General features: G+C 34.2%; 1 protein-coding gene across 3 annotated transcripts in view; it reads left to right on the forward strand.

The window, feature by feature from the left end:
- VRK2 (VRK serine/threonine kinase 2) overlaps positions 1–27,389 on the forward strand; it is a 216,092-nt gene that overhangs the window by 123,868 nt on the left and 64,835 nt on the right. For all 3 annotated transcript variants that reach the window (XM_035696513.2, XM_025467836.3, XM_049115552.1), the window contains 4 exons: positions 21,783–21,832; positions 22,564–22,633; positions 24,100–24,187; positions 26,085–26,190. In XM_035696513.2, coding sequence (XP_035552406.1) covers positions 21,783–21,832; positions 22,564–22,633; positions 24,100–24,187; positions 26,085–26,190 — 314 coding nt within the window. The remainder of the gene's footprint in view (positions 1–21,782; positions 21,833–22,563; positions 22,634–24,099; positions 24,188–26,084; positions 26,191–27,389) is intronic.

Raw genomic sequence — 27,389 nt, forward strand, 5'->3', positions numbered from 1 at the left:
TTTGGTGAATAACTAGGAATGTGATTCCTGGTTAGCTTTGTAAGAAACTGTTAAACTGCCTTCCAGAGTACTATACCATTTTGCATTTCCACCAGCAATGAAAGAATGTTTTTTAATTCAGAGTTTCTATTGCTCCACATCCTTGTCAACATTTGATATGGTCAGTGTTTTGGATTTCAGCCATTCTAATAAATGTGTAATTTTATCTTATTTTTGTTTTATTTTGCAATTCCCTGATGACATATGTGTTGATCATGTTCTTTCATACACTTTCTTGCCATCTGTAAATCATATTTGTGGAGATATTTATTCAGATCTTTTGGCTATTTTAAATGGGTTTGATTTTCTTATTGTTGAATTTTAAGAATTATTTGTATATTTAGGATACAAGTCCTGTTTATTAGGTATGTGCTTTGCAGACATTTTCTCTGAGACTGTGGGTAGTTTTTTTTTTCATTCTATTAATAGTGTATTACAAGGCAGAAATTTTCAGTTTTAATGAAGTCCAACTAATCAATTTTTTCTTCTCTAGATTATGCTTTTGGTGTTGTATTCATTTATGCTATTATGCTATTTGGAGTTATATCTTTTTATATAAAAGATATCACCGGAGTTCACCTAGATTTTCACCCATGTTATCTTCTAGAAGTTTTATAATTTCATGTTTTATATTTAGGTATGTGAACCATTTTGAGTGAATATTTATGTAAGGCCAGTGTATATTCATTTTTTTGCATGATGATGTGTAGTTCCAGTGCTGTTTGTTCAGACTACCATTACTCTATTGAATTGCCTTTGTTCCTTTGTAAAATCAGTTGATTGTATTTGAGTTGGCCTTTTTCTGGGCTCTTTATTCAGATCTGTTGATCTCTTTGTTTATTCCTGTGAAATGGCCATACTGTCTTAATTACTGTAGCTTTATAGAAAGGACTGAAGTTGAGTCATGTCAGTCCTCTGACTTTGTTCTCCTTGTTCAGTATTATGTTAACTGTTCTGGATCTTTTGTTTTTCCATATAAACTTTAAAATCAGTATGTCAATATCCACAAAATAACTTCATCTTGCTGTTTCTGGTTTATTTCACTTAGCATAATGCCCTCTAGGTTCACCCATGTTGTCACCCATGGCAGGATTTCCATTTTATAAGGGTGAAAATTATATAAGGCTGAATAATATTCTGTTGTATATATATTCTTTATCCATTCATCTATTGACAGACACTTAGATTATTTCCATTTGTTGGCTATGTGAATAATGCTGCAGTGAACATGGAAGGGAAGATATCTCTTCAAGATAATTATTTCGTTTTCTTTGGATATATACCCAGAAATAGAATTCCTGGATCATATGTAATTCTGTTTTTAATTTCTCCAGGAACCTCTATACTATTTTCCATAGTGGCTCTACCAGTTTTCATCTCTACCAACAGTGTAAAAGATTTTCCTTTTCTATATATCCTCAACTGCATTTTCTATCTCTTAGAGAAGAGATAGAGATAGAGATTTTGATGATGGCCATTCTAACAGGCATGAGGTGATGATATCTCACTGATTACAATTTGCATTTATTACCCTGATAATTAGAGATAATGAGTACCTTCCCTTATGCCTATTGGCCATTTGGATGCCTTCTTTGGAAAAAAAAAAATTCAGCTCTTTTGCCTATTTTGAAATTGGATTATATGTTTATTTTTTGCTATTGAGTGGTATGAATTCTTGTGTATTTTGATACTAATCCCTTATTGGATATGTGGTTTGCAAATGTTTTCTGCCCTTCCATACATTGCCATTCCATTTTGTTGATGGTTTCCTTTGTTGTGTAGAAGCTTTTAAGGCAGATGTAGTCCCACTTGTTTATTTTTGCTTTTATTGACTTTGCTTTTGGTGTGAAATCCAAAAAATCATTACCAAGATGAGCATCAAGGGACACATCCCCTATATTTTCTTCTAGATATTTTATGGTTTCAGGTCTTACACTCAAGTCTTTAAATCCATTTTGAGTTGATTTTTGTCTATAGTATAAGATTGAGATTCAGTTTTACTATTTTTCATGTGGCTACCTAGTGTTCCTAACACCATTTATTGAAGGACCTATTCTTTCCTCATTGTATATACTTGGCTTCTTTATAAAAAATTAATTGACCATGAATGCATGGATTTATTTCTGGGCTACCTATTAGGTACCATTGATTTATGTGTCTGTTTTTATGCCAATACCATGCTGTTTTGATTAATATAGCTTTGTAATGTAGTTTGAAATCAGAAGTGTGATGCCTCTAGCTTTATTCTTCTTACTCAAAATGCTTTGGCTATTTAGGGTCTTTTATGGTTCCATACAAATTTTAGGATTTTCTATTTCTGTGAAACATTCCATTGGAATTTTGATAGGGATTACATAGCAATCTATAGATTCCTTTGGGTGGTATGAACATTTTAACAGTATTAATTCTTCCCATCCATTAGCACAGAATATCTTTGCATTTATTGTGTCTTCGTCTTTTTTTTTTTTAATCAATGTTTTATGGTTTTCAGTGTACAGATCTTCCATGTATTTGGTTAAATTTATTCCTAAAAATGTATCCTTTTTGATGCTATTGTAAATAGGATTGTTTTCGAAATTTCTCTTTCCAGTAGTTCATTGTTAGTGTACAAAAGCACAACTGATTTTTGTATATTGATTTTGTATCTGCAGCTTTACTGTGTTTATTAGTTCTAGCAGTTGTTTTGTGGAGTCTTTAGGGTTTTCTCTGTGTATAATACTGTGTCATCAACACAGACAGTTTTATTTCTTTCTTTTCTGTTTGGATGCCTTTTATTTCTTTTTTCTTGCCAGTTGCTCTGGCTAGGATTTTCAGTACTATGTTGAGAAAAAGTGGTGAGAGTGGGTGTCCTTGTTTTTTTTTTCCTGATCTTAAAGGGAAAGCTTTAAGCTTTAACAGGTATGATGTCAAGTATTGGCTTCTTGTAATTGGCTTTTATTATATTGAGGTAGTTCTTTATGTACCCAAATTTTTGAGAGGTTTTAATCATGAAAGGATGTTGAATTTTCTCAGATGCTTTTTTTGTATCTATTGACATGATCTTATAACTTATCCTTCATTTTTTCAATGTGGTGGATTGCATTGATTGATTTGCATGTGTCAAACTATCCTTATATTTCAAAAATAAATCTAGTTGATCAAGGTGTATGAACTTTTAATGTACTGTTGAATTCATTTTGCTAATATTTTGTTGACTACTTTTATATATATATTTATCAGAGATACTGGCTTGCAATGTTTTTTTTTTTTCTTGGAGTGTCCATGTTTGGCTTGATCTTCCTAGGCTCTATTCCATTTATTTCCACTTAGATTTTTGTTATGTCCTTCTTTACTTTGAGCTTTGTTTGTTCTTTTTCTAGTTCCTTGATGTGTAAAGTTAGGTTGTTTATTTTAGATTTTTCTCTTTTATTCTTTGTGTACAAGTTTATTGTTATAAACTTTCCTCTTAGAAGTGTTGATATGCTATGTTTTCATTTTCATTTGTTTCAAGTTTTTTTTTAACTGGAAAGTGTATTTTATTTTTTATTAATTTTTTTTGAGTATAGGATGTTACATCAGTTCGGGTGTACAATATAGTGTTTCAGTTTCTGTATAGGTTATGCTATGTTACACAAGTGTAGCTACCATCTGTCAAGATACAGTGCTATTATAGTACTATTGACTGTATTCTCTATGCTTGTCTTTTATTCCCATGACTTAGTCATCTATAACTGGAAGTCTGTGTATCCCACTCCCCTTCACTCATTTTGCCCATGCTCCCACCCACATTCCCTCTGGTAACCATTATTTTGTTCTCTGTATTTATAGGTCTGATTCTGCTTTTTGTTTTATTTATTCATTTTTTAAAAAATCTTCCACTTATAAGTGAAATAACATGGTATTTGTCAGTCTGACTTATTTCACTTAGCATCATACCCTCTAGGTTCATCAGTGTTTTACAGATAGCACAATCATTCTTTTTTATGCCTATGTAATATTTGTGTGTGTGTTTAAGATATCTTCCTTATGCATTCAACCATTGATGGACACTTAGATTGCTTTCTATCTTGGCTAATGCAAATAATGCTGCAATAAACATAGAGGTAAATATACTTTTTGGAATTAATGTTTTCATTTTTCTTTGGGTAAATACCTGGTAGTAGAATTATTAGATTATTAGATCATGTGGTATTTCCATTTTTAATTGTTTGAAGAACCTCCATACTGTTTTCCACAGTGGCTGTACCAACTTATATTTCCACCAACAGTATGTGAAAGTTCCCTTTTCTCTACATACTTGCCAACATTTTTTATCTCTTGTTTTGATTTTGGCCATTCTGACAGGTGTAAGGTATCTCATTGTGGTTCTGATTTGTGTTTCCGTAATGATTAATGATGTTGAGCATCTTTTCATGTGTCTGTTGGACATCTTTGTCTTCTTGGAAAAATGTCTATCTAGGTCCTCTGCTCATTTAATCAGACTCGGACTGTGTGTGCGTGTGCGTGTGTGTGTGTGTGTGTGTGTGTGTGTTGAGTTGTATAACTTATTTTTTCCTTTTTTAATTCTTTAAGCCATTGGTCATTCAGGAGCATGTTGGTCAGTCTCCATATTTTTGTGAATTTTCTAGTATTCTTCTTGTAATTGATTTATAATTTCGTACCATTATGGTCAGAAAGGATACTGGGTATGATTTCAATTTCTTAAATCTGTTTCAAGAAATTTAGTCGATTTTGGTCACTTAACCTGACTTATCTTGAAGACATTCCATATATGCTTGAGAAGAATGTGTATCCTGCTATTGGAAGGTCTATTCTGTATATGTCCATTAGCTCCATCTTGTTTAACATATAATTGAAGTCTAGTGCTTTTTAAAATTTTTTGTAAAGATTTTATTTATTTTAGTGAGAGAGTGAAAGGGCACGAGTTGGGAGGAGGAGCAGAGAGAGAGGGAGAAGCAGGTTCCCTGCCGAGCTAGGAGCCAATATGGGGCTCAATTCCAGGACCCTGAGATCATGACCTGAGCCAAAGGCAGGTGCTTAACTGACTGAGTCACCCAGGTGTCCTGAAGTCCAGTGATTTTTAATTGACGTTTTGTATGATGATTTATTCATTGTTACAATTAGGATATTGAAACCCACTAATAATCCTTGTATTGCTGTTTCCTCTCTCAGATATTTTAATATTTGCTTTTTATATTTAGGTGTACCTAAATTTGCTACGTAAATATTTATTATTTAATATTTGTTATATTCTCTTGATTAATTAATCCCTTTTTCATTATCTCATTACAGATTTTCTTTTAAAGTCTGTTTTGTTTGCTATTAGTACAGCTTCCCTTGCTTTCTTTTGGTTTCCATTGACTTATAACATCTTTCTTTTCTTTTTTTCTTTTTGTTCCTTCACTTCTAGTCTCTGTGTGTCTTTAAAGCTGAAGTGAATCCCTTACCGGCATTGTATAGTTGGATCTTTTTTTTTTTTTTTAATGTGCTATTCAATCATTCTGTGTGTTTTGATTGGAGAGCTCAGTCCATTTACGTTTAAAGTAATTATCGATAGGTATGGACTTTCTATTACCATTTTAGTAATTGTTTCCAGCTGTTTTATAGTTCTTTCATTTCTTCTCCTGCTCTTCTCCTTTGTGAATTGATTTATTTTCGTGGTGGTATGCTTTGATTGCTTTATTTTTTGTGTTTCTACTATAAGTTTTTATTAGTTACCATGAGACTTATGTAAAACATAACACTCTGTGTCAAGCTGGTAATAACTTTCAACATATTCATAAGCTCTACGTCTTTATACTGCTTTTCCTTAGATTGTAGGTTTTTATTGTCAAAATTTACATGCTTTTGTCCTGTTTATTTATTAACAAATTATTATAGTTATAGTTCTTTTTATATTTTTGTCTTTTAACCTTTATGGTACAATTACAAGTGATTTACCATCTATTACAATGTTAACATATTCTGAATTTAACTGTATATTTTACCAATTAGTTTTTTACCTTTATATATTTTCACTTTGAAAATTAATGTCCTTTTGTTTCAACTTAAGCACTCCCTTTAACATTTCTTGTAAGGTGAGTCTAGTTGCTATGAATTCTTTCAACTTTTGCTTTGAAAACTTTATGAAACCATTAATTGTGAAGGACAAATTTGCAACTAGAGGATTCTTGGATCTTTGGGTTTTTTTTCTCTAACACTTTGACTATATCATCTCTTTTTTCTGTCCTGCAAAGTTTCTGTTGAAAATCCACTATTAGGCATCCCTGGGTGGCGCAGCAGTTTGGCACCTGCCTTTGGCCCAGGGTGCGATCCTGGAGACCCGGGATCGAATCCCACGTCGGGCTCCTGGTGCCTGGAGCCTGCTTCTCCCTTTGCCTGTGTCTCTGCTTCTCTCTGTGTCTGACTATCATAAATAAATAAAAATGAAAAAAAAAAAAAAAGAAAATCCACTATTAGATTTATGGAGATTCTCTCATACATAGAAAGTTGCTTTTCTCTTACTGCTTTTAAGATTCTATCCTAGACTGCAACTTTTGGGAATTTAATAATAATATGTCTCAGTGTGGGTCCCCTTAGATTAATCTTGTTTGGTACTGTGTTTCCTGGATCTGGAATGTCTCTTTCCCCAGGTTAGGGAAGTTTTCAGCCATTACTTCTTTAAATAATCTTTCTGCTACTTTCTCTTTTCTCCTTTAGAGACCCTTATAGTGCATATAACGGTCAGCTTGATGGTATCCCATAAATCCCTTAAGCTATCTTTACTCTTTTCCTTCTTTTATTCTTACTGCTTCTCTAGTTTTGTGAATTCAGTTGCCTTGTCTTTGAGTTCACTGATCCTTTCTTCCATTTTACCTAGTCTGCTGTTGAAGCAATCTCTCTATTGAATTTTTTTGTTCATTTATTACATTCTACAGCTCTGTGATTTGTTTTGTGCTTTTTAGTTTTTTTTTTCTTTCTTTGTGGAAGTCTTACTTTGTTTGGGACGCCTGCATGGCTCAGCGGTTGAGCATCTGCCTTCAGCTCAGGACGTGATCTTGGAGTTCTGGGATCAAGTCCCACATTGGGCTCCTTGCAGGGAGCCTGCTTCTCCCTCTCCCTATGTCTCTACCTCTCTCTGTGTCTGTGTCTCTCATGAATAGATAAATAAATTTTTTTTAAAAAGAAATCCTACTTTGTTCATATATTGCTCTCCTGAGTTCATTAATCAATTTTATAATCATTATTTTGAACTGTCAGGTAAATCACTTATCTCCTTTTCATAAAGATCTGTTTTTGGAAACTTTTTTTTCTTTGGAAGATATTCCATTGTTTCTTCATTTTCCTTGATTCTCTTTGTTTCTGTGCATTAGATAGAAGAGCCATCTCTTCCAGACATGACAAAGTGGTCTTGTGTAGGAAATGAATCTTGTTAGCTCAGCTCAAGCTCCTACTTCAGTGTTCAAATTGATTGTCCTAGCTGCCTTTTTTGTTTTTGTTTTAAATAGCCCCCAAAACTTAAGACTGTATCAAGACCTGTCAATGTTACAATTATGGGAAGAGCCCAGATGTCCATTGACTAATGAATGGATAAAGAAGATGTGGGATATATGTATGTGTGTGTGTGTGTGTGTGTGTGTGTGTGTGTTACCACTTTGTAATACAGCTTAAAGTTCATAATTGTGAGGCCTCCAGCCTTGGTTTTCTTTTTTAACATTTCTTTGACTATTCATGGTCTTTTCTGGTTCAATACAAATTTTAGAATTATTTATTCTAGCTCCTTGAAAAATGCTGGTACTATTTTGGTAGGGATTTTGATAGATTCCTGCCTCACATTTAGGTCTTTCATACATTTTGAATTAATTGTTGTAGATCGTATAAGAAAGTCATCCAGTTTTATTCTTCTGTGTAGCTGTGCAATGTTCCCAACACCATTTGTTGAAGAGACTATCTTTCTTCCATTGGGTATTCTTTCTTGCTTTGTTGAAGATGAGTTGACCATATAGTTGTGGGTCCATTTATGGGTTCTCTATTCTGTTCCTTTGTTCTGTGTGTGTGTTTTTGACCCAGTTCCATCCTACCTTGATGATTACCGCTTTTTGATGACTGAGTAATATTCTGTTATATATAAAATTTGGCTATTGTTGATAGTGCTGCTATAAACACTGGGGTGCATGTTGCTCCTTCAAATCAGTATTTTTATATCCTTTAGATAAATACCTAGTAGTGTAATAGTTGGGTCATTGGATACATCTATTTTTAACCTTTTGTGGAACCTCCACACTGTTTTCCACAGTGGCTGTGCCAGTTTGCATCCCTTCCCAACAGTGTAAGAGGGTTCTCCTTTCTCTGCATCCTTGCCAACATTTGTTGTTTCCTTTGTTGTTAATTAATTCAGACAGGTGTGAGGTGGTATCACATCATGGTTTTGATTTGTATTTCCCTGATGATGAGTGATGTTGACCACTTTTTCATGTGTCTGTTAGTCATTTGTATGTCTTCTTTAGAGAAATGTCTGTTCATTTATTCTGCCTATTTCTTAACTGGATTATTTAATTTTGGTGTGTGAGTTTGATGAGTTCTAGATTTTGGATACTAGCCCTTTATTCATTATGTCATTTGCAAATATCTTCTCCTGTTCAGTAGATTTTCAGTTTTGTTGATTTTTCCCTTCACTATGCAGAAACTTTTTTATCTTGCTGAAGTTCCAGTAGTTTATTTTTGCTTTTGTTTCCCTTGCCCCTGAAGACACCTCTAGTAAGAAGTTGCTATAGCCAACATCAAAGAGGTTGCTGCATGTGTTCTCCTCTAGGAATTGGGATTTTGGTAGGGATTACATTAAATGTGTTGATTGCTTTGTGTAGTATAGACATTTTAACAATATTTGTTCTTCCAATCCATGAGCATAGAATGTTTTCCCATCTCTTTGTGTATTTTTTAATTCGTTTTGTAAATGTTCTGTAGTTTTCAGAGTACAGGTCTTTTACCTATTTGGTTAGGTTTATTCCTAGGTGTCTTATTGGTTTTTGTGGAATAGTAAATGGGATCATTTCCTCAATTTCTCTTTCTGCTCCTTCATTATTGGTGTATAGAAATCCAAGAGATTTCTGTATGTTGGTTTTGTATCTTGTGACTTTGCTGAATTCATGGATCAATTCTAGCAATTTTTTATTGGAGCCTTTTGGTTTTCTACATAGAGTATCATGTCATCTACCCAAATAGTCAAAGTTTGACTTCTTCCTTGCTAATTGGATGCCTTTTATTTCTTTTTATTGTCTGATTGTGGAGGCTAGGACTTTTAGTACTATGTTGAACAGCAGTGGTAGAAGTGTGGACATTGCTGTCATGTTCCTGATGTTAGGGGAAAAGCTCCCAGATTTCCCCCATTGAGGATGATATTAGCTGGGGGTCTGCCATATATGGCCTTTATGTTGTTGAGGTGTGTTCCTTCTATCCCTATTTTGAGGGTTTTTATTAAGAAAAGGTGCTGTATTTTGTTAAATGTTTTTTCCACATCTATCGAGAGAATCATATGGCTCTTACTCTTTCTTTTATTAATGTGGTGTATCACATTGAGTGATTTGCAGATATTGAACCATCCCTGCAACCCAGGAATAAATCCCACTTGATCATGATGAATAAACCTTTTAATGTACTGTTGGATTTGATTAGCGGTATCTTGCTGAGAATTTTTGCATGTTCACCAGGGCTATTGGTTTGTAATTCTCCTTTTTAATGGGGTCGCTGTCTGGTTTTGGAATCAAGGTAATCCTGGCCTCACAGAATGAGTTTAGGAATTTTCCTTCCATTTCTTGAAGAATAGGTATTAATTCTTCTTTAAATATCTGGTAGAATTCCCCTAGGGAGCCATCAACTGTGGACTCTTGTTTTTTGGGAGATTTTTAATTACAAATGCAATGTCTTTGCTGGCTATGGGTCTATTCAAATTTTCTATTTCTTCCAGTTTCAGTTTTTATGTGTTTTTAAGAATTTATCCATTTCTTCCAGATTGCCCAATTTACTGGCATATAATTGTTCATAATATTCTCTTATAATTGTATTTCTGTGGTGTTGGTAGTGATCTTTTTAGTCATGATTTGGGACATCTCTGTTTTCTTTTTGATAAATCTGTCTAGGAGCTTATCAGTTTTGTTAATTCTTTTAAAGAACCAGCTCCTAGTTTTGTTGATCTGCTCTACTATTTGTTGTTTGTTTCTAAATTTCTTTATCATTTATTTCTGCTCTAATATTTATTGTTTACTTTCTGCTGGTTTTAGGCTTTATTTGCTGTTTTCCAGCTTCTTTAGGTGGAAGGTTAGGTTGTATACTTGTGGCTTTTCTTCTTGCTTCTTGAGGAAGGCTTGTTATTGCTATATACTTCCTCTTATGACCACTTTTGCTGTGTCCCAAAGGTTTTGGACTGTCATGTTTTCATTTTCATTTACTTCCACGTGTTTTTTAATTTCTTCTTTAATTTCCTGGTTAACCCATTCTTTAGTAGAATGTTCTTTAACCTCCATGTATTTGAGGTCTTTCCAAATTTGTTCTTGTGATTGACCTCAAGTTTCGTAGCATTGTGGTCTGAAAATATGCAGGGTATGATCTCAATCTCTTTGTACTGGTTGAGTCCTGTTTTGTGACCCAATGTGTGATCTATTCTGGGTAATGTTCCATGAGTGCTTGAAAAGAATGTGTGTTCTGCTTTAGGATGAAATATTCTGTAGATATCTATGAAGTCCATCTGGTCCATGTGTCATTCAAAGCCCTTGTTTTCTTGTTTATCTTCTGCTTAGATGGTCTGTCCATTGAGTGGTGTGTTAAAGTCCTCTACTAGTATTTTTATATTATTATCAGTCAGTTTCTTTAAATTTGTTATTAATTAATTTTTATATTTGGGTGTTCCAAAGTTGAGGGCATAAATATTTACAATTGTTAGGTCTTCGTGTCAGATACACTCCTTTATTATGATATTAGTACCCTTCTTCATCTTTTATTATATATAGTCTTCGGTTTAAAATCTAGTTTGTCTGATATAAGTATGGCTGTTCCAGCTTTCTTTTGATGTCCATTAGCATGATAAATGTTCTCTATCCCCTCACTTTGGATCTAAAATGAGTCACTTATAAGCAGCATATTGGTGGTCTTGTTTTCTTTATGCATTCTAGCACCTTATATCTTTTGATTAGAGCATTTAGTCCATTTACATTCAGAATAATTATTGATAGATATGAATGTAGTGTCATTGTATTACCTGTAAAGTTGCTGTTACTGTAGATTGTCTCTGTTTCTTTCCAATCTTAATTGCTTTTGGTTTATCTTTTCCACTCAAAAGGTACTCTTTAATATTTATTGCAGAGCTGATTTAATGTTTATGAACTTCTTTAATTTTTGATTGTCTTGGAAACTCTTTATCTCTCCTTCAATTCTGAATGACAGCCTTGCTGGATAAAGTATTCTTGGCTGCACATTTTCCCCATTTAGCATGTTGAATATATCATGCCACTTTCTTCTGCCCTGTCAAGTTTCTGTGGACCAATCTGCTGCTAACCTTATTTTTCTACCCTTGTAGGTTAAGGATCTTTTTTCTCTAGCTATTTTCAGAATTCTCTTTATTTTTGTATTTTTTAAGTTTCATTATGATATGTCTAGGTGTCGATCTACTTTTATTGATTTTGAGGGGAGTTATTTGTGCCTCTTGGACTTGAATGCCTATTTCCTTCCACAGGTTAAGGAAGTTTTCAGGTATAGTTTGTTTAAATAAGCCTTCTGCCCCCTTTTTCTGCTCCTCTTCTGGGACTCCTATGATATGGATCTTATTGTACTTTATGAGTTCCCTAAATCTGTAGTTGTGATCTAATAGTTTTCTTTCTCTCTTCTTTTCAGCTTCATTATTTTCCATAATTTTATCTTCTGTATCACATATTCGTTCCTCTTTCTTCCATCCTCATTGTTATTCAGTCTGTTTTACATCTGTTATAGCAGTTTTCCAGTCAGTTTTACATCTCGCTTATTATAGTATTTTTTATTTCAGCCTGAAATAAATACTTCAGTTCTTTTTATCTCTGTAGCAAGGGTTTCTCTGGTATCTTCTATGATTTTTTTCAAGTCCAGCTAAACTCTTGTTCAGATATAATGCTTATATCTGTTTTGAGCAAGTCCCTGGTTGTGATTTATTGTTATCTTTCTTTTGAGGAGATTTCCTCCACCTTGTCATTAGGTCTAGGTTTCTGTCTTCATTGTGTTGTCTGCTCCTCAGTAATATTACTATATTAAGACGAGCTCATATACTATCCAAGGTCTGCTGCTTCAGGAAGAGTTTCTGGTGTATGCTGTCTGCACTCTGCTATTATGTTTTGGCTGTTCTTTCCCACAGATCAGTCATCTGCAGAGTTCCACCTTGCTTACATTGGGGATATTTGAGCCTTTAATTAGGTGTGCTTTGATTTGTTTGTTAGGATAAGTCTAATTAAAAAAATAAAGGCAGTCTGGGTGGCTCAGTTGGTTAAGCGTCTAACTCTTGATTTCAGCTCAGGTCATGATTTCAGGATTGTGAGATTGAGCCCTGCATTAGGCTCCACTCTGGGCGTGGAGCCTGCTTAATATTCCCTCTCTCTCCCTTTCCCTCTGCCCCTCTTTCACCCCTCTTAAAAAACAACATCAACCATAAAAAACAAAACCTGCTCAAAAAAAAAAAAAAAAAAAAAAAAGAGAGAGAGAAAAGGAAAAGGAACAAAAAAGGAAACAAAGAAAGAAAAAACTATAAGCCTAATTCCAAAGCAAAAGAAAGAAAGAGAAAGAAAGGTAGAAAGAAAGAAGCCTGATCCAAAAAAATGAGAAAAGCGAACAAACAAAAAACTGTAAGATTGAGTCCCAAGAAAAAAGAAAGAAAAGGAAAAGCCTGGTCCTATTTCCACCAGAACTGAAGGTGATGGATGCTTTGGAGCACTCTATGATCAGGAGACTTGGTATGTGCAGGGGGCCTGTGTTGGTACTTTGAGGGAGACACCTGCTGCATTGGCTCACTGACAAACCTGCCTTAGTAAAAATGTCCCTGCAGGGTGCAGGGGGGTGGGGTTTGGTGTAAGCAACCCCATCCTCTGCTGGGGGTGCTGTGTTGCTCACTGAAGTCAGACTGTGCTGGTGAGTATGGGGCAGGTGGAAGATGGCATTACCCTACCCTCTAGTTCCTGGGAGGGGAACTCATGGCCGTAGCTGCTCAGGAAGCCCTCACAGAAAAGCAAACAGTCTCCCCTTCTGTGGCCCATGCCCCCTTCAGATCTCTGCCCTCAACCTGTCCATGCAAGGGCTGTCAGCACACCCTGTATCACTTTCTGTGTTTTATTTCGGCATGCAGCTGGAATTTAAAAATCCATATCTTAAAGGACTCAGCAAGGTGTGGACGTGCCCTGCTCCCCCCAAAGGAGAGCCTGGCAATGCTGTGCCTGGATCCACTCTGTCAGAAAAGCAGTCACACAGGCATGCGGATGCCTGGAGTCTATGGTGAAGCACAGCAGAAAGCTGTGAGCAGGTTATCTGCCCTCTGTGCCCTCCTCCTGTCCCCTGCTGTTGAGTGGCTGCTCAGTGGCACCTACCAGGTACCTTGTCCTTGGAGAGGACATACCCTGGGAAGGGAAACGTCCTCTCCCAGCGTTACCCAGGGCATCCCCACGCCACATTGTCGGCCTTCCACTCCTGGGCCTCTGTCTTCCCTCTCCAGGAGCATAACTGCCTGCCCGGCTTGATTCTGGCAAAAGGCATAGACTTCCAAAACCTCAGATTTGAGCTCCACTGTTTGTAAAAAACTCACCACAGTTTCTCTTGAATCCCCAGTCAGTGGTCCTGGGGAAAATTACTCTTGTGCAGACACAACACCCTGGTCTCTCTCCCTTTTTCTCCCTGTCCTCTCCCCACAAAAAGGGATCCCACCCACTACCTGGTAGTGCAGCTTTTCTGTCTCCCAATTCATGTCTCTGAACCTTGAAGCCACCATGTTCTCACCCTCTAATTGTGCAGATTATTCTCTTAATCCTCAGATCGATTTCCTAGTTCAAAATGTTTTGATGCCAATCTAGCTGTATTTGAGGGATGAGGCAAGCCCCAGGGTGCCTCCCACTACTCCACCATCTTAAATCCTCCTTAAAAATTAATTTCTAAGTACTACTTGCATTCATTAAATTATTCATCAAATATTTATGTATTTATTTATTTATTTGAATTTTTTTAAAAAAGATTTTATTTATTCATGAGAGACATACAGAGAGAGAGACAGAGTCACGGGCAGAGGGAGAAGCAGGCTCCATGTAGGGAGCCCGATGCGGGACTCGATCCCGGGACTCCTGGATCATGCCCTGGGCTGAAGGCAGGCGCCAAACCGGTGAGCCACCCAGGGACCCCCTCCTATTCATCAGATATTTAATGAATACTTATTAGACCCTATTTGAGGTTCTTGGGAAACATCTAAATAAAACCAAATATTTCCGTCTTTGTAAAGCTTACATTATCAGAAAAAAATCATAAATATGTACTTATTCACTATATGCTAACTAGCTTCAATATGATATTTTTAGTACTCAGTTCTGTGTATTTTCTAAATTCCTTTGTGATTCTTCTTTGACCTAGGGTGTAGGCATTATTCTTTGATAATTTGAGAAAGCTTGGTTTTTGGGTAAAATTACAGGCAGTTAAAAAAATGTTTTATGTTTGAAAAGAATGTATGTCCTTTAATTATTTTATCTTATGTGGTCTTTAGATAAAAACTGTTAATTCCAATTTATTTTTGTCTGCTTGCCTATACATTATGAAGTTGTTTAGAAGTCTTCCATGATTTTTGTGCTTTTTCATTTTTTTTCCTGTAATTATGCTGGTTTTTTATTTCTATATTAAGGAACAATACCAGATGATTTCAAGTTCATGAATTTAGTCTTTCTATTGGATCATTTTTTTCATTGAATCATTTTTAATGATTAGGTTGGACTAACTTTATATCTAGTAATTCTTCTTTCCTGAGAATTCTGTAATTTTGAAAATACATATTCCAGCCTTTTTTTTTTTCAGGCTGTTTTGGCTAGTTTATTAATCTTTCTATTTTCTCTGTATCATTATGTTTCAGTTGTGTCTCATAGTTAGTATACATTTATTTATTTTTCTAATGATCCTGTGGTTTCTTATCTGGTGAACTTATTCTACTCAAATATATTATGATTACTGGCATGGTTTTTGTTTTTGTTTTTTTTTCACATCTAAGGTGTCCATGATTTAAGATACATCATTTTTTATATACATTTGTTGAGTCTTAGATGCTTAAAAGTTCATAATTTTCTTCTTCTTGAATCAGTCTTTTTGTGTTTATGTAAGATATACTTTATATCTAATACCTAATAGTGCCCATTAAACTATGACACAATACCTTTAAAATAGTCTTACATATGGAACTCATAGAGCACTCAGTGTTGCAGTCCTATCTTAAAGAACATTTTTTTCACTAATATCAAGTTTATGTCCCATTTTTCTGTTTTGGACTGGTTAATTAATTTTTCTACATGCACAAATCATTGTAAATGACAATTAAGTGGAACATGTAATGCTATCAGCAATGTATATGACTCAATTGAAGTGAAGACAAATAGACATCTGGGACTGGGTTTGTGACTGTCAAACTGCTATATGGTCAGCAGCAACTGTAAGATGTCTTTGGTTGTAAGATGCATTCAAATTTCAGAGGTAATAAAATATTAAAAAAGTATGTCTAAAAGCTGATATAAAATTGATATTTTAATTTATTTCACTTATAACATTTTATATTTACTCTGCTTTTTTTTTAGAAGAACATATTCTTTTCCAAACTTCTCTTAGATTTTTAGGTTTTCTTTATTCGTTTTTCTTTACTGATTTTGAAGTTCTGAATTTTATTTCTATTATTTTAGTGGTTACCTGTAACCTTGATACACTCTCTTGATTTAATAAACTAGGAAGCTCATCACTGTCTCTACTTTTCTCCTGGATAAATACATGGCATTTCAACACTGTACCTCTAGTCACCATGTTACTATTTTGTACATTATTGTTGTTCATGTTTATAGTGTACCTTATTCTAGATTGGTAATTATTTTCTCTCAGCATATGAATATGATATTATTCAATGTCTTACTGCCTTGTTGCTGTTGAGAAGTCTACTGTCACTTCATCTATCTTTTGTATGTAATCTAATATTTTCTAGTGAGTTGTTTGTTAGAACTTTGTCTTTAATGTTCTGCAGTTTGACTATGGTGTATGGCATACAGATATTATTTATCTTGCCGGGAACTTGTGATCCTTAAATTAGAGGGTTCGTGACTTTTATCATATTTGATAGTTATGAAATATTATTTATTCAAAAATGGCTGTCTTATATTCTCTCTATCCTCCAGTTCTGGAGCTTTTTGGAAAATTGTGTTTCTGTCACATATTTCCGTGGTGTTTCATAATCTCATCTTCGTATTTTGTCTCTATATTTCTGTGTGGTGAATTCAAGAGTATTTTTTCATATCTAATCTATTTTACTCTTTGTAGCTCTATCTCATTTACTATTTAGGCTATTTATTAGGTTTTAAATATTAATGATTATGTATTACATGTATTAATATATAGTAAAGTACATGCAACATAAACATAATTTATCAAGAAAATGTATCTAGTAGCAAGACTGTCATAATCCCCATCCTGGTCAAGCATATAACATATCAATATAACCATCACTCTAGAAACTCTTACATCTCTTCCCTACCTTGTAATAGTAAAACACTTTCTAGGCTCTTTATGGTTTTTATTTTACTTTTTTTCATTATAGTTATTGTGTATGTATGTATCCCTAAACAAATATAACTGGTGGGGTTTTAATTTATATAATCGTCAGTATGCATTGTTTTATGTTTTTTTCACTCAACATTATATCTAAGATATATCTATATTACTACTATATCTGTATTTCATTCATTTTTGATATAATGCATTTCATACTATGACTAAATACAATTTGTTATACATTCTACTGAAGATAGATTTTGTGTTATTTCTGGTATTTGACAATTCCAAATCAAACTTACTCCCATATTTCCTCTTGGAATTGTAATGTATTTCGTTTTTGGTCACTGTCTCTTAGATCTCTCATGTTTTTTGAATTTGTTTATTTTTTCATAGAACATTTTACATTGTTTCTTATGTTACTGATACTTTGTGTCTGCTACTATTTTAAGTAGCTATTTGAGCTATATGGGAGGTCTGTGTTTCTTGGGGTTTATGCCTTTTGTTTGTTTCTTTCCTGTGTTGGATCATCTACTCACCTTTAGCCATGTTTTATATCTGATAATCATGTGGGTCCAGCCTGTCTCTTGAAGATTTGTTTCTTTTGCTTCTGCAAGGTGTTTTGGGTTATCATTTGGCTTCAAGTCCCTGTATCATACTGCTGGGTCAATTTGAGCTTCAAATTCCTGAAGGCAGCTATAAAGTAACTAATTATAAGGAAAGATTACTTTTCCTCATGCTCAGCACCTTAGCTACAACAAGGTGGGATGTTTTGTTTTTGCTTTTCTGTCTGGGTTTGACAGTGGTGAAGTCTCTCTTGCTTTCGTTCTTTACCTCTGCTTCCCTTTTTCCTTTTCTCCCCTTCCCCTATCTCCCCATTTCTTTCTCTTTCTTATTTTTAATGTTTCACACTACTGAAGGCATAGCAGTGGGAAAATCTGACTTTATGTGGCTATCTTAACTTCAGATATCTGCCTGTTGCAGGCCCAAAAACTTAGTTTTTTCCCCCAAGAGGGCTTTGACACTTGATATACTTGGTTGACCAGAGTGGGCAACCTCTTTTAGGCCTGCAGCATAGTGTAGAACATTAATGCTCATGCACATTTCCCTCTGGTTTTAGAGTTCTTTTTGTTTTGGGCTATGTATTTATTTAACCAGATCAATTCTTTATTTATAAGAAAATTTGATTTATTATAGTCAACATCTTGTTTATTTTATAGAAGAAAGTTTTTGGTTTATCTAGTGTGCTACTTTATTGACATTGTTTACCAGACTCCATCATATTCTAGTTTTTCTAGTTCCTTCCTGTGTAAGTCTTTGGTTGTCAGAAGCCGAAATATATTTAAGCAAAAGAGGGATTTCTTAGCTCTTATAACTGAGAAATATAGGGCTTTTCTGGTTTCTGGTATGCATAGTGTAGAGCTTAAGCAATGTCAACAGGGCCCTCTCCCTCTTTCTGCCTTGACCTTACTTTTTTTCAGTGTCGGATTTGATTTTCAGACTTGATTTTCCATATAGATGAGGAAAGTAATTTCTAGGATTTGGTATCCTTTCAGCTTATGGTCTTCTTGTGTTACATAGCATTGTACTGCCATCCTAGGAAATAACTTTTTACCTAGTTGGTGCACATTACTCTTCTGAACTGGTTACTGTGGGCAATGAGCTGTATATTCCAGTTAGTCAGGTTAGGCATGTCCCCAACTCTGAGATGTAAGGGCAGGTATACTGTGTTACACAGCCCTACTAAGTTCACATGGGTAGCAGGAGGTTTAGTTCCTCAAAGGAAAAGCCAGACAGTTCTCAGTGAATAGAAAAAAGTGCTAGGAGGGCAGGTATCCTGTATATGCAATATGCATTTTTTAGCAACTCCTTAGGCCTCTGGTCAGAAATTTAAATGAAGATATGAGACTCCTGTAATTTCAAGACTATCACTATCTGTGATTGATCATTCTTTTCAACCCTGAGTAGATTAATCAGTAGTAACCTACTCAACAAGATCCCTTTGCCTCCTTTATCAAGTCCTAACAGTTTCACTTTCTGAAATCTCTGGAATCTGCTCATTTTTCTTTATTTGCCACTGATAGTCTAGTCCAAGCTGTGGTCCTCTTTCCTCTGATCTATCAAAATTAAATCCTTACTGATCAGTTAGTATCTACTCTGCCTCCCCTTCAGTCTGTTCTCCACACTCTGGTGTAGTGATCTGTTAAGAATACAAATCTAATTATGTGTTTCCTATTCTCCAACTACACCTCAAGTTTTTAAAACCTTTCATCAGGCAGAAATTATTAGCTATATTTGCATCTGGCTCATCATCACTTCTCTGACTATTCTTGCTCAGTAATTCCCTTTTTAGCTACAACAAGGTGGGATGTTTTAAAATTTATATTTATATAATTTAAAATTTATATAATTTAAAAATAAATTATATATTCTCTTGTTACTGTCTACCTTTCCCTTTTACATTTATTATAATTACAGTTCTGCACTTGTATATGAATATTTGGTGAATGTCCGATTTCTTCATTAGACTATAAAAGCAGATACCATGTCTGTTTTCCATTATTTTTTAATTTCACTAGCTAGAATATGGCTTGGCTTACAGTAGAAAATAAATATTTATTTCATTAATTAACTAATTGATTACTATAAAGAGACCTCCATGGTAACTAGGACAATTTATTTGTTCAACCTCCATCTCCAAGAACTTTCTAGTCAATTTATTTTGGATTTAGGCTTTCTAATATAATTTGACTTGGTAGTTTATGGAGAATATTATATAGCTATCAGATGACAAGTGTGGGGTGTTTTGAGTATATGTCAACATATACTCATGTGAAATCATGTGAAAGGCTATACAGTAATAGGGCTATACTGATTGAAATCAGCAAAGAGCAGCCCTTTGAACTGGTTGAATATCTCTTTTCCCATTCGAACCCAAATAAGCTATTTATCTAGTTGAAACTAATTTTTCTTCTGTGCTTTTCTGCTTACATCTGTTGGGCTTGTTGTTATGTTTGCTGATGTGGCTACTTGCTTTTAGACAAGAAGCAGGAAGTTTCTACCAACTTCTACCTCAGGAAGCAAAGACACTTGGCTAGAAGGAGTGAGTACTGCACTAAATGGACCAGCGTCAGGGCAGGGCAGCTTCTCCACAAGCTCGGGCTCCACAGTACTAAGAAAAGTCTGTAGTAGGGTGGGAAGAAAGGCTTTTCTTACCCCTTCTTCTATAACAGGACTGGACCTCTTCTTTTGTATAGACTTTCTTTAGTTTTTTCTTGCCTTGGGTATGGATAATCCATCCCTCCTGGATTTCCTTTGGGATTACCGCATGAGTGACAGTGAAATGACTTTACATGTATAAAGGTGAAAGGGTAAAAATTACTTGATACAAATAAATTTTGTTTCTTTGGAAAGAGGTCTGCATTCGTATTTTATATCTAATATCAACTAACCCTGAAGTAATAATTTCTTCAAATGGTTGATAGCATGCTGACATAAAAATTCTTGGAGAACGGTTAAAAAAGTTGTGCATGAGTTGGCTCAACTGTAAAGTAGAATTGATATATATTGTGATAAATTTGCCATTTTTTTTTTTTACATCTGTCATGTGAAAAAGAGGAAAGCTGATGGAGTTAGGAGAAAAGAGAAGGAGAAATGTTAAGAGTAGTCATAAGAGGATAGCATCTGATGAACATACTGAAAATATACTGGAAGAATTGATATTGTTCTCCATCTGTTAGCTGTGGGTACTGAATCATAATCAATACTAGCTCCACCTTTCTTCCTTTCATTTTCCTTTAAACATACTACTGATGCTTGACACAATGCCTTGCAAATTCTAGCTTCATGATAATTATTGGTTAGTGGAATGAATGAAGCATTGAATGGATGAAGAGTGAAGAGATGAATGACAAGATTCTAGACTTTCACAGTACAAATAAATACACACATTGACTTATCAAGGTTTGAAAACCATAACGTTTAAATAATTTAGGTAAAATAGATGAAAGGACTGATTTGATTTAAAAATTTGAACAGTGGAATTATTAGAAGTTGGATTACTATATCTAAAATGCAGGGGAGCACCTGGCTGGCCCAGTTGGTAAAGCATGTGATTCTTGATCTTGGGGTTGTGAGTTCGAGCCCCAGGTTGGCTGTGGAGCCTATCTAAAGAATAAATCGATAAGAAATTTTTAAAAAATATTTTATTTATTTATTTACTCATGAGAGTCATAGAGAGGCAGAGACACAGGCAGAGGGAGAAGCAGGCTCCATGCAGGGAGCCTGATGTGGGACTCGATCCTGGGCCTCCAGGATCACACCCTGGGTTGAAGGCGGTGCTAAACTGCTGAGCCACCTGGGTTGCCCGATAAGAAATTTTTTAAAATGCAAGTGGCAAATAATAAAATGAAGTGAAATAACTTGAAATGAGATTTATAGGAGATACATATTCTTTAATGTAGGGATGATTCATCGGCAGGTTCACAAGATGATTTTTAAGAGTTTATTCTCATTTTCACTTGATTTAGAATTTTGCCACATAGAAATTGTTTTGAACTTTCTAGTTAAGATGAATCAGATTTCATTTCTGAATTGTCATAGACTTTAATTTTGTAAAATTGTATCAGTAGGTTTTACTATTTATCATATACTGGGTTTAATGCATATCTAGAAAATATTTTCCCCTACATTTGGATCTGTGTGATTAGTATCTGTTGGTTTCCATGTTTGAGTATTTGAGTATGGTTTATGGCATGTGTGGGCTATGGTGCCCGATAGATTGAGTTTCAGTCCCCAATCTGCACTTGTTAGTGAGCAAATTATTCAGTTTTTTGAACCTTAATAGGATCTTGTGTAACATGAAGATGATACCTACCAGAAGAGGTTCTTGGAGGATTTAATAAATAAATATATGTAAAATGCTTAGCATGGTGTCTGGGTTATAGTAGACATTCAGTAATTGGGAACAACTGTCTCTCTCCTCCACCCTATGTTTTGTTCTGCAGCTTTCCCCACAAGTAAACCAGATAAAGATGCAAGACATGTAATAAAAGTGGTAAGTTTTGCTCTTAAATTTGTATTTCATGTATACTTCACTGTTTTCTGCTCTATACCTTGTATCTTTGTAAAAACAGTTTTAACTTAGCTTTTATAATTCTACTTATTAATAAATGTAGTGTTATAGTACATTTTCACATTATTAAAATGTGAAGACTGGAGAACTGTGTTTTTCTGTGTTGGCATTTATCATCTTTGTATCCTATCTGGCTCTCTCCTCTCCTGTGTTCCCTTCCTCTTTTCTCTAGATGGTAAGGTCCTTAAAGGCAAAGGTGAGGTTTTATATTGTTTATATCTCTTATGCCTAGTACAATGAAATATATATGAAATATAGTAGATACTTAGTAAAGGTATCATGTGTGAATGAACCCTGAGGGAGTTTGCAGTATATCTACCCTGATGTCCATATCGGTAAACATTGAATATCTTTCATATGTATATATAAAATTCTCAGTGCTTTTAGTAAGTTCCTTCTATTAGAAGACTACTTTCATATATAAGATTGTGTAGAGATATCATTACAGTATATAAATTTAAACATGAGATTCTCCAAGTTTATTTAGTGCTTTTCTAAGATTTTTAATGGAAATTTGATTCCTGTTTTATAATGAATGACTCAAGCATTATTTATATACTATGAATATATACTCTTATTTTCACAGTTAAAATATGAAATCTCTTTAAGATTATTTTTTTCTTAATAAAAATTAATTGTTCTTTCTTTTATAGGAATATCAAGAAAATGGCCCATTATTTTCAGAACTTAAATTTTATCAAAGAGCTGCAAAAAAAGACTATAGTAAGTAAATTTAGCAAAGCAAGCTACTTCCATGCATACACACACACACACACACACACACACACGTATATATATGGCTTGCTAAAGTGAATGTTAATATTTTTCTGTTTTTCTAGCCTTTTGGAAAATTCTTTCCTATTAGAAATTTTATTATGAAATGATATAATTAACTATTATATAAAAATAAGGTAGATGGTATATAAATGTTGATATAATATACATATACTGGGTTATATATCTCAAATCAAAGTTATTTTTTTCTACTTTATATATAATGTCAAGATCTTGTTGATCTAAGCTACCAGGAGTTCTCTAAGTATAAAAGGTAGTAGAATGATACCATTTCTTTCATAGGAAACATTTGGAGCCAAAAGTTGTAAGGAAGAAATATTAAAATGGGTGGTAGATGTATAAACAAAAGGAGTGGACATAGAATGGATTAGTGTAAGGTGTATGGAAATGATTAAGCATTAAAATGATTTAGAACATAAGTTAAAAGTGTTAGAAACTTGAATGGTGGGAAATTAACTGGAGCTGGAAATCACATGTAAGAAACACTAGTTAGAGGAATTGAATACGAAATGAATCTGAGCAGAGTTGAAGAACAGCAGAAGCACTTTTAAATACTGTACAATATAGGTGGACTAAGCAGAGCTTTTAGGAACTTGGTATGAGTAAAAAATGATAATAGTCAAGGTCTTCTACATTATATTTAAGAAAAAGAATGATGAGACTAACCTTAATAATTAACTTTGTTTTTCTTAATAAAACCTTCTAAATGTTACGACAGTAGTCTTTACTAACTGCTTAAACTATGTCAGAGTGACAAATAGAATCCATTAAACTTGATTGTTTATCGTAGAGCTGTCTTACACATTAAGCGTATATGGTATAAAAGTGGAAAATAAGCTACCTGATGGTTTCAGTAGATTTGATTTTTTTTAAACTAAATTTAATTAAAGCAGTTTCTGTATAATAATTTCATAGTAAGATGATTTTTCTGCCCAATTTCTATTTTTTCAACTATCATGGCTTTAAATTTTTAAGTAATGGAAAGAAAAAGACATTCTCTCTACTGATTCTTTGGTAGTTAACATATGTTCTATTTTATTTTATTTTAATTTTTTGAACATATGTTGTATTTTAGAATTTAATGTATAAGGAAATGACTTTTTTCAGGAATTAAAACACTTGTTATATATGATACTAATGCATTTTATGACCATGACTACTTTTGTTTGGTTATAATTGCTTAAGTTTAAAATTTCTATATATGTTTTTATGTTAATTACAGTGATAAATGAATTTGAAGCCACTAGGTAGATATATTTGATTCTTTAAAACATTTACTGGAAAGGTCTAATTTCTGTTTAGGTTAGCTAAATAAGTTTAAGGATCTGTATAAAAGTAAGAAATAACATTTCTAAAAATATATATCTTTTTTCCTGTTAAATTTGTCTTTGCAGTCAAAAGCTGGATAAAACTCAAAAAACTTGATTATTTAGGAATTCCTCTGTTTTATGGATCTGGTATTACTGAATTCCAGGGAAGAAGGTAAAATGAAATTATTATAATCAAATATTGTTCTATGGCGATTTCTTTTTTTTATTTCTATGACTATTTCTTATGTGCTCTAATACCTGTTTCTGTATAACCCAAATCATAGTACCTTACAATGACAGACTACTATCATTTTAGTTTCCATGGGTCACCAACATGGAAGTTACCCATGGAAACTATGTGTTCCCCACAGCTGGTTCCAGCTGAGGACTTCTGAGGAAGTTGTCTGTTGGGTTGCAGACATCACATGATCTGACTGGGGAAGGATCTGTTTTCAAGGTCACTCATGTGGCTGTTAACAGGCCTAAGAAGATCTGCTTCTAAATACACTCATGTGATTGTTTGCATACCTCCCCTCCAGCAACCCTCAATTTGTTCTCTATAGTTAAGAGTCTCTTATGGCTTGCCTCCCTTGCTTTTTCCCCTCTTCCCCCCACGTTTATCTGTTTTGTTTCTTAAATTCCATATATGAGTGAAATCTGATGGCATTTGTCTTTCTCTGACTTATTTCAAATCTTACATTGATGTCACATATTTCCACTATAGTCTCTTTGCTAGAGGCAAGTCACTAAGTCTGCTCTATACACAAGAGAGGAGATTTAATTAAGCTTTGTCTCTTGAGAAAAGGCACAACAAAGCATTTGTAGAGACATTTTTAAAAATCACCACAGATGGCTAGTCATCACTTATAAATAATTGACTAATGATATTTTAAAAAGAAAAAAATCAATTTGTTAGATACCCCATTTTGTCCTTTCAATAGCCTTTTAAGATAGGTGATGGTTTTTTTCCTAGGTGAGGAAATAAGCTCAGTGGTCAGTGCTTTGTTCAGATGGTCTTTAAATGCTATCAGTAAAAACAAAACGAACAAACAATTTTCTTTTTTTTTTAAACAATAATTTTCAAACAAAGTAAAGGGCTGCCAATAGAGGACTGAGTGGCTGAGTGGATCATGGTATATCCATATCATGTAATATTATGCAGCCCATTAAAGAAATTAATTAGAGCTATACCAGTTGATGTGGGGGGATGTGAGATACTAAAAGTATGATGAAGAAAAGTACATATAATAAGATCACATTTTTGTTAAACAAAGACAAAAATTCCTTTATGTCTGTGTTCATGTGTATATACATAGATTAATGTAGAATAGGGGCTGATGCAGGCATGTAAGTGAAAGGAAGAGAAGGGATGGAGGTGCCAAACAGAAAAGAAGTACATTTTTTTCATTATTGGTTTATGAGACAGAGAGCATGAGTGTGGGCAGGAAGGGCAAAGGGAGAGAGAATTTGAAGCAGACTCCAGGCTGAGTATGGAGCCCAATGCCAGGTCTGATCTCACAACCCTAAGGTCATGACCAGAGCCAAAACCAAGAGTTGAACATTCAACCGACCATACCATCCAAGTGCCCAACACATGTTTAAAAGTGTATAGAGAAAAGTAATGTTTAAAGTGTGTTTAAAGTCATATTTATAAGTGTGTAGATAAAGTAAGTGATTTATAAGGTCGAGAAACAAATCTAATAAAATTTTCTGTAGGGACAAATGATTTGTTCAAGGTCTTACAGTGAGCGGATGATGGAATCAAAATGAATCAAACTCAGGACTCTTTAATTTAGAAAGACCATTCTCTTTTCATGACCTAAGAGTGAGCATGAATGTTTCAGCATAGCATTCTCTTCCACTAGAAACTAACTGCAGAGTAAAATACTGACTAGTATCTTTCTTTAAAAGAACGGCGAGATTATTAATGTACGTTCATTCTTTAATGGTTCCGATTGCAATATTCTTCATTGTTAGGTTGGGGGTGTTTTTCCTTGTTTCAAATTCATAAATAGGCAGTTTCAAGCATTGCTATCTTAAGATCTCTTTTTGACGTCTCCTTCTTATAGTTACAGATTTATGGTAATGGAAAGACTAGGAATAGATTTACAGAAGATCTCAGACCAGAATGGTACTTTTAAAAAGTCAACTGTCCTGCAGCTAGGTATCCGAATGGTAAGAATGAATGACTTGTTTCTCATGCCTCATTTTCAGATTATTTACTTGTTACAATATACAAATCGTTGCCCTTTGTGGAATTATCAGAGAATGAAGGATTATTGCCCTAGAAATGTCAGTTATTTAGAGTAGAGGCTATTTTGGTGAAATTGATAACAGTGGGCTCTGTAAGTGACAGAATGTGCTGTGTTTGGCACTACAAACTCAATTAGGCATTGGTTCTACAGTCTGATTTTTTTTCCCCTCACAGCTTTGTTTTACATATCAGAACAAGCTTGCATTGCTATAAGAATAACCTCTCTTTTGTCAGTTGTATTTATAACAATGCAAACTATGGCAAAATATATTATTTTCCATACTAAATACGTGATGATATGGGGGTGCTATAAAGTTTTTATTATGAGTTTGGGATGGTGGCAGTAATTAGTATGGCAATGAATAATATATACTTTGCCAAATAAGAAGCAATGAAATCTTAATAGCACCCATGCACACATTTTGTTTATACTACATATTTGTCTTATCTTGTTTGTGTTTGGTTTGCCCAAGCTCCATTATATTTTTTCCATTTTAAATAGAATGAAACTGCTCATGCCAGGTTGGGATGTGGCAAATAGAACTCGTTAATGTTCCTGTTCATCCATTCATCCATTTATCTAGCCAGCACATGTTTATTGAGCACTGGGTGTAAGTGACATGGAAGGTTCAAGGGCTTTAAAGATGAAGCTAAGGTATTTTCTGTTATTGTCCAGAAGGAGAATGTCTTTCTGTGTGCTCAGAGACATGGTGTTTTGTTCTGCGGTCTCCAAAACTTGATTTATAATCATTGCTTGGATGAGGAATTGCTGAGTGGGCTTCATGATTATTTTACTTTGGATCTCTGATGTTACTGTTTTTCCTCTTTGCACAGTGTGACTTGGGACATTAGACTGTCCAGGGCATAGGCCTAGGCATTGTTGAATCTTGGTTTCTTTCCATCAGAGGTTTAATTAAAACACTTGATATTTGAGGATCATGTTATTCAACTTTTTTCCAGGATAAGTGACCAGTATATATGATAAACAGATAAATATATGATTGTAGAAATGTTAGTTTGTTATCACTATGAAAAAATACATGTTGTTCTATATTCAGAATGTTCGAAGTTGATCATGAGTTTGAAACAGATATTAACATAATTTTATATATTTCTTCCC

The sequence above is a fragment of the Canis lupus genome, chromosome 10, assembly GCF_003254725.2.
Source record: "Canis lupus dingo isolate Sandy chromosome 10, ASM325472v2, whole genome shotgun sequence".
Lineage (NCBI taxonomy): Eukaryota > Metazoa > Chordata > Mammalia > Carnivora > Canidae > Canis > Canis lupus.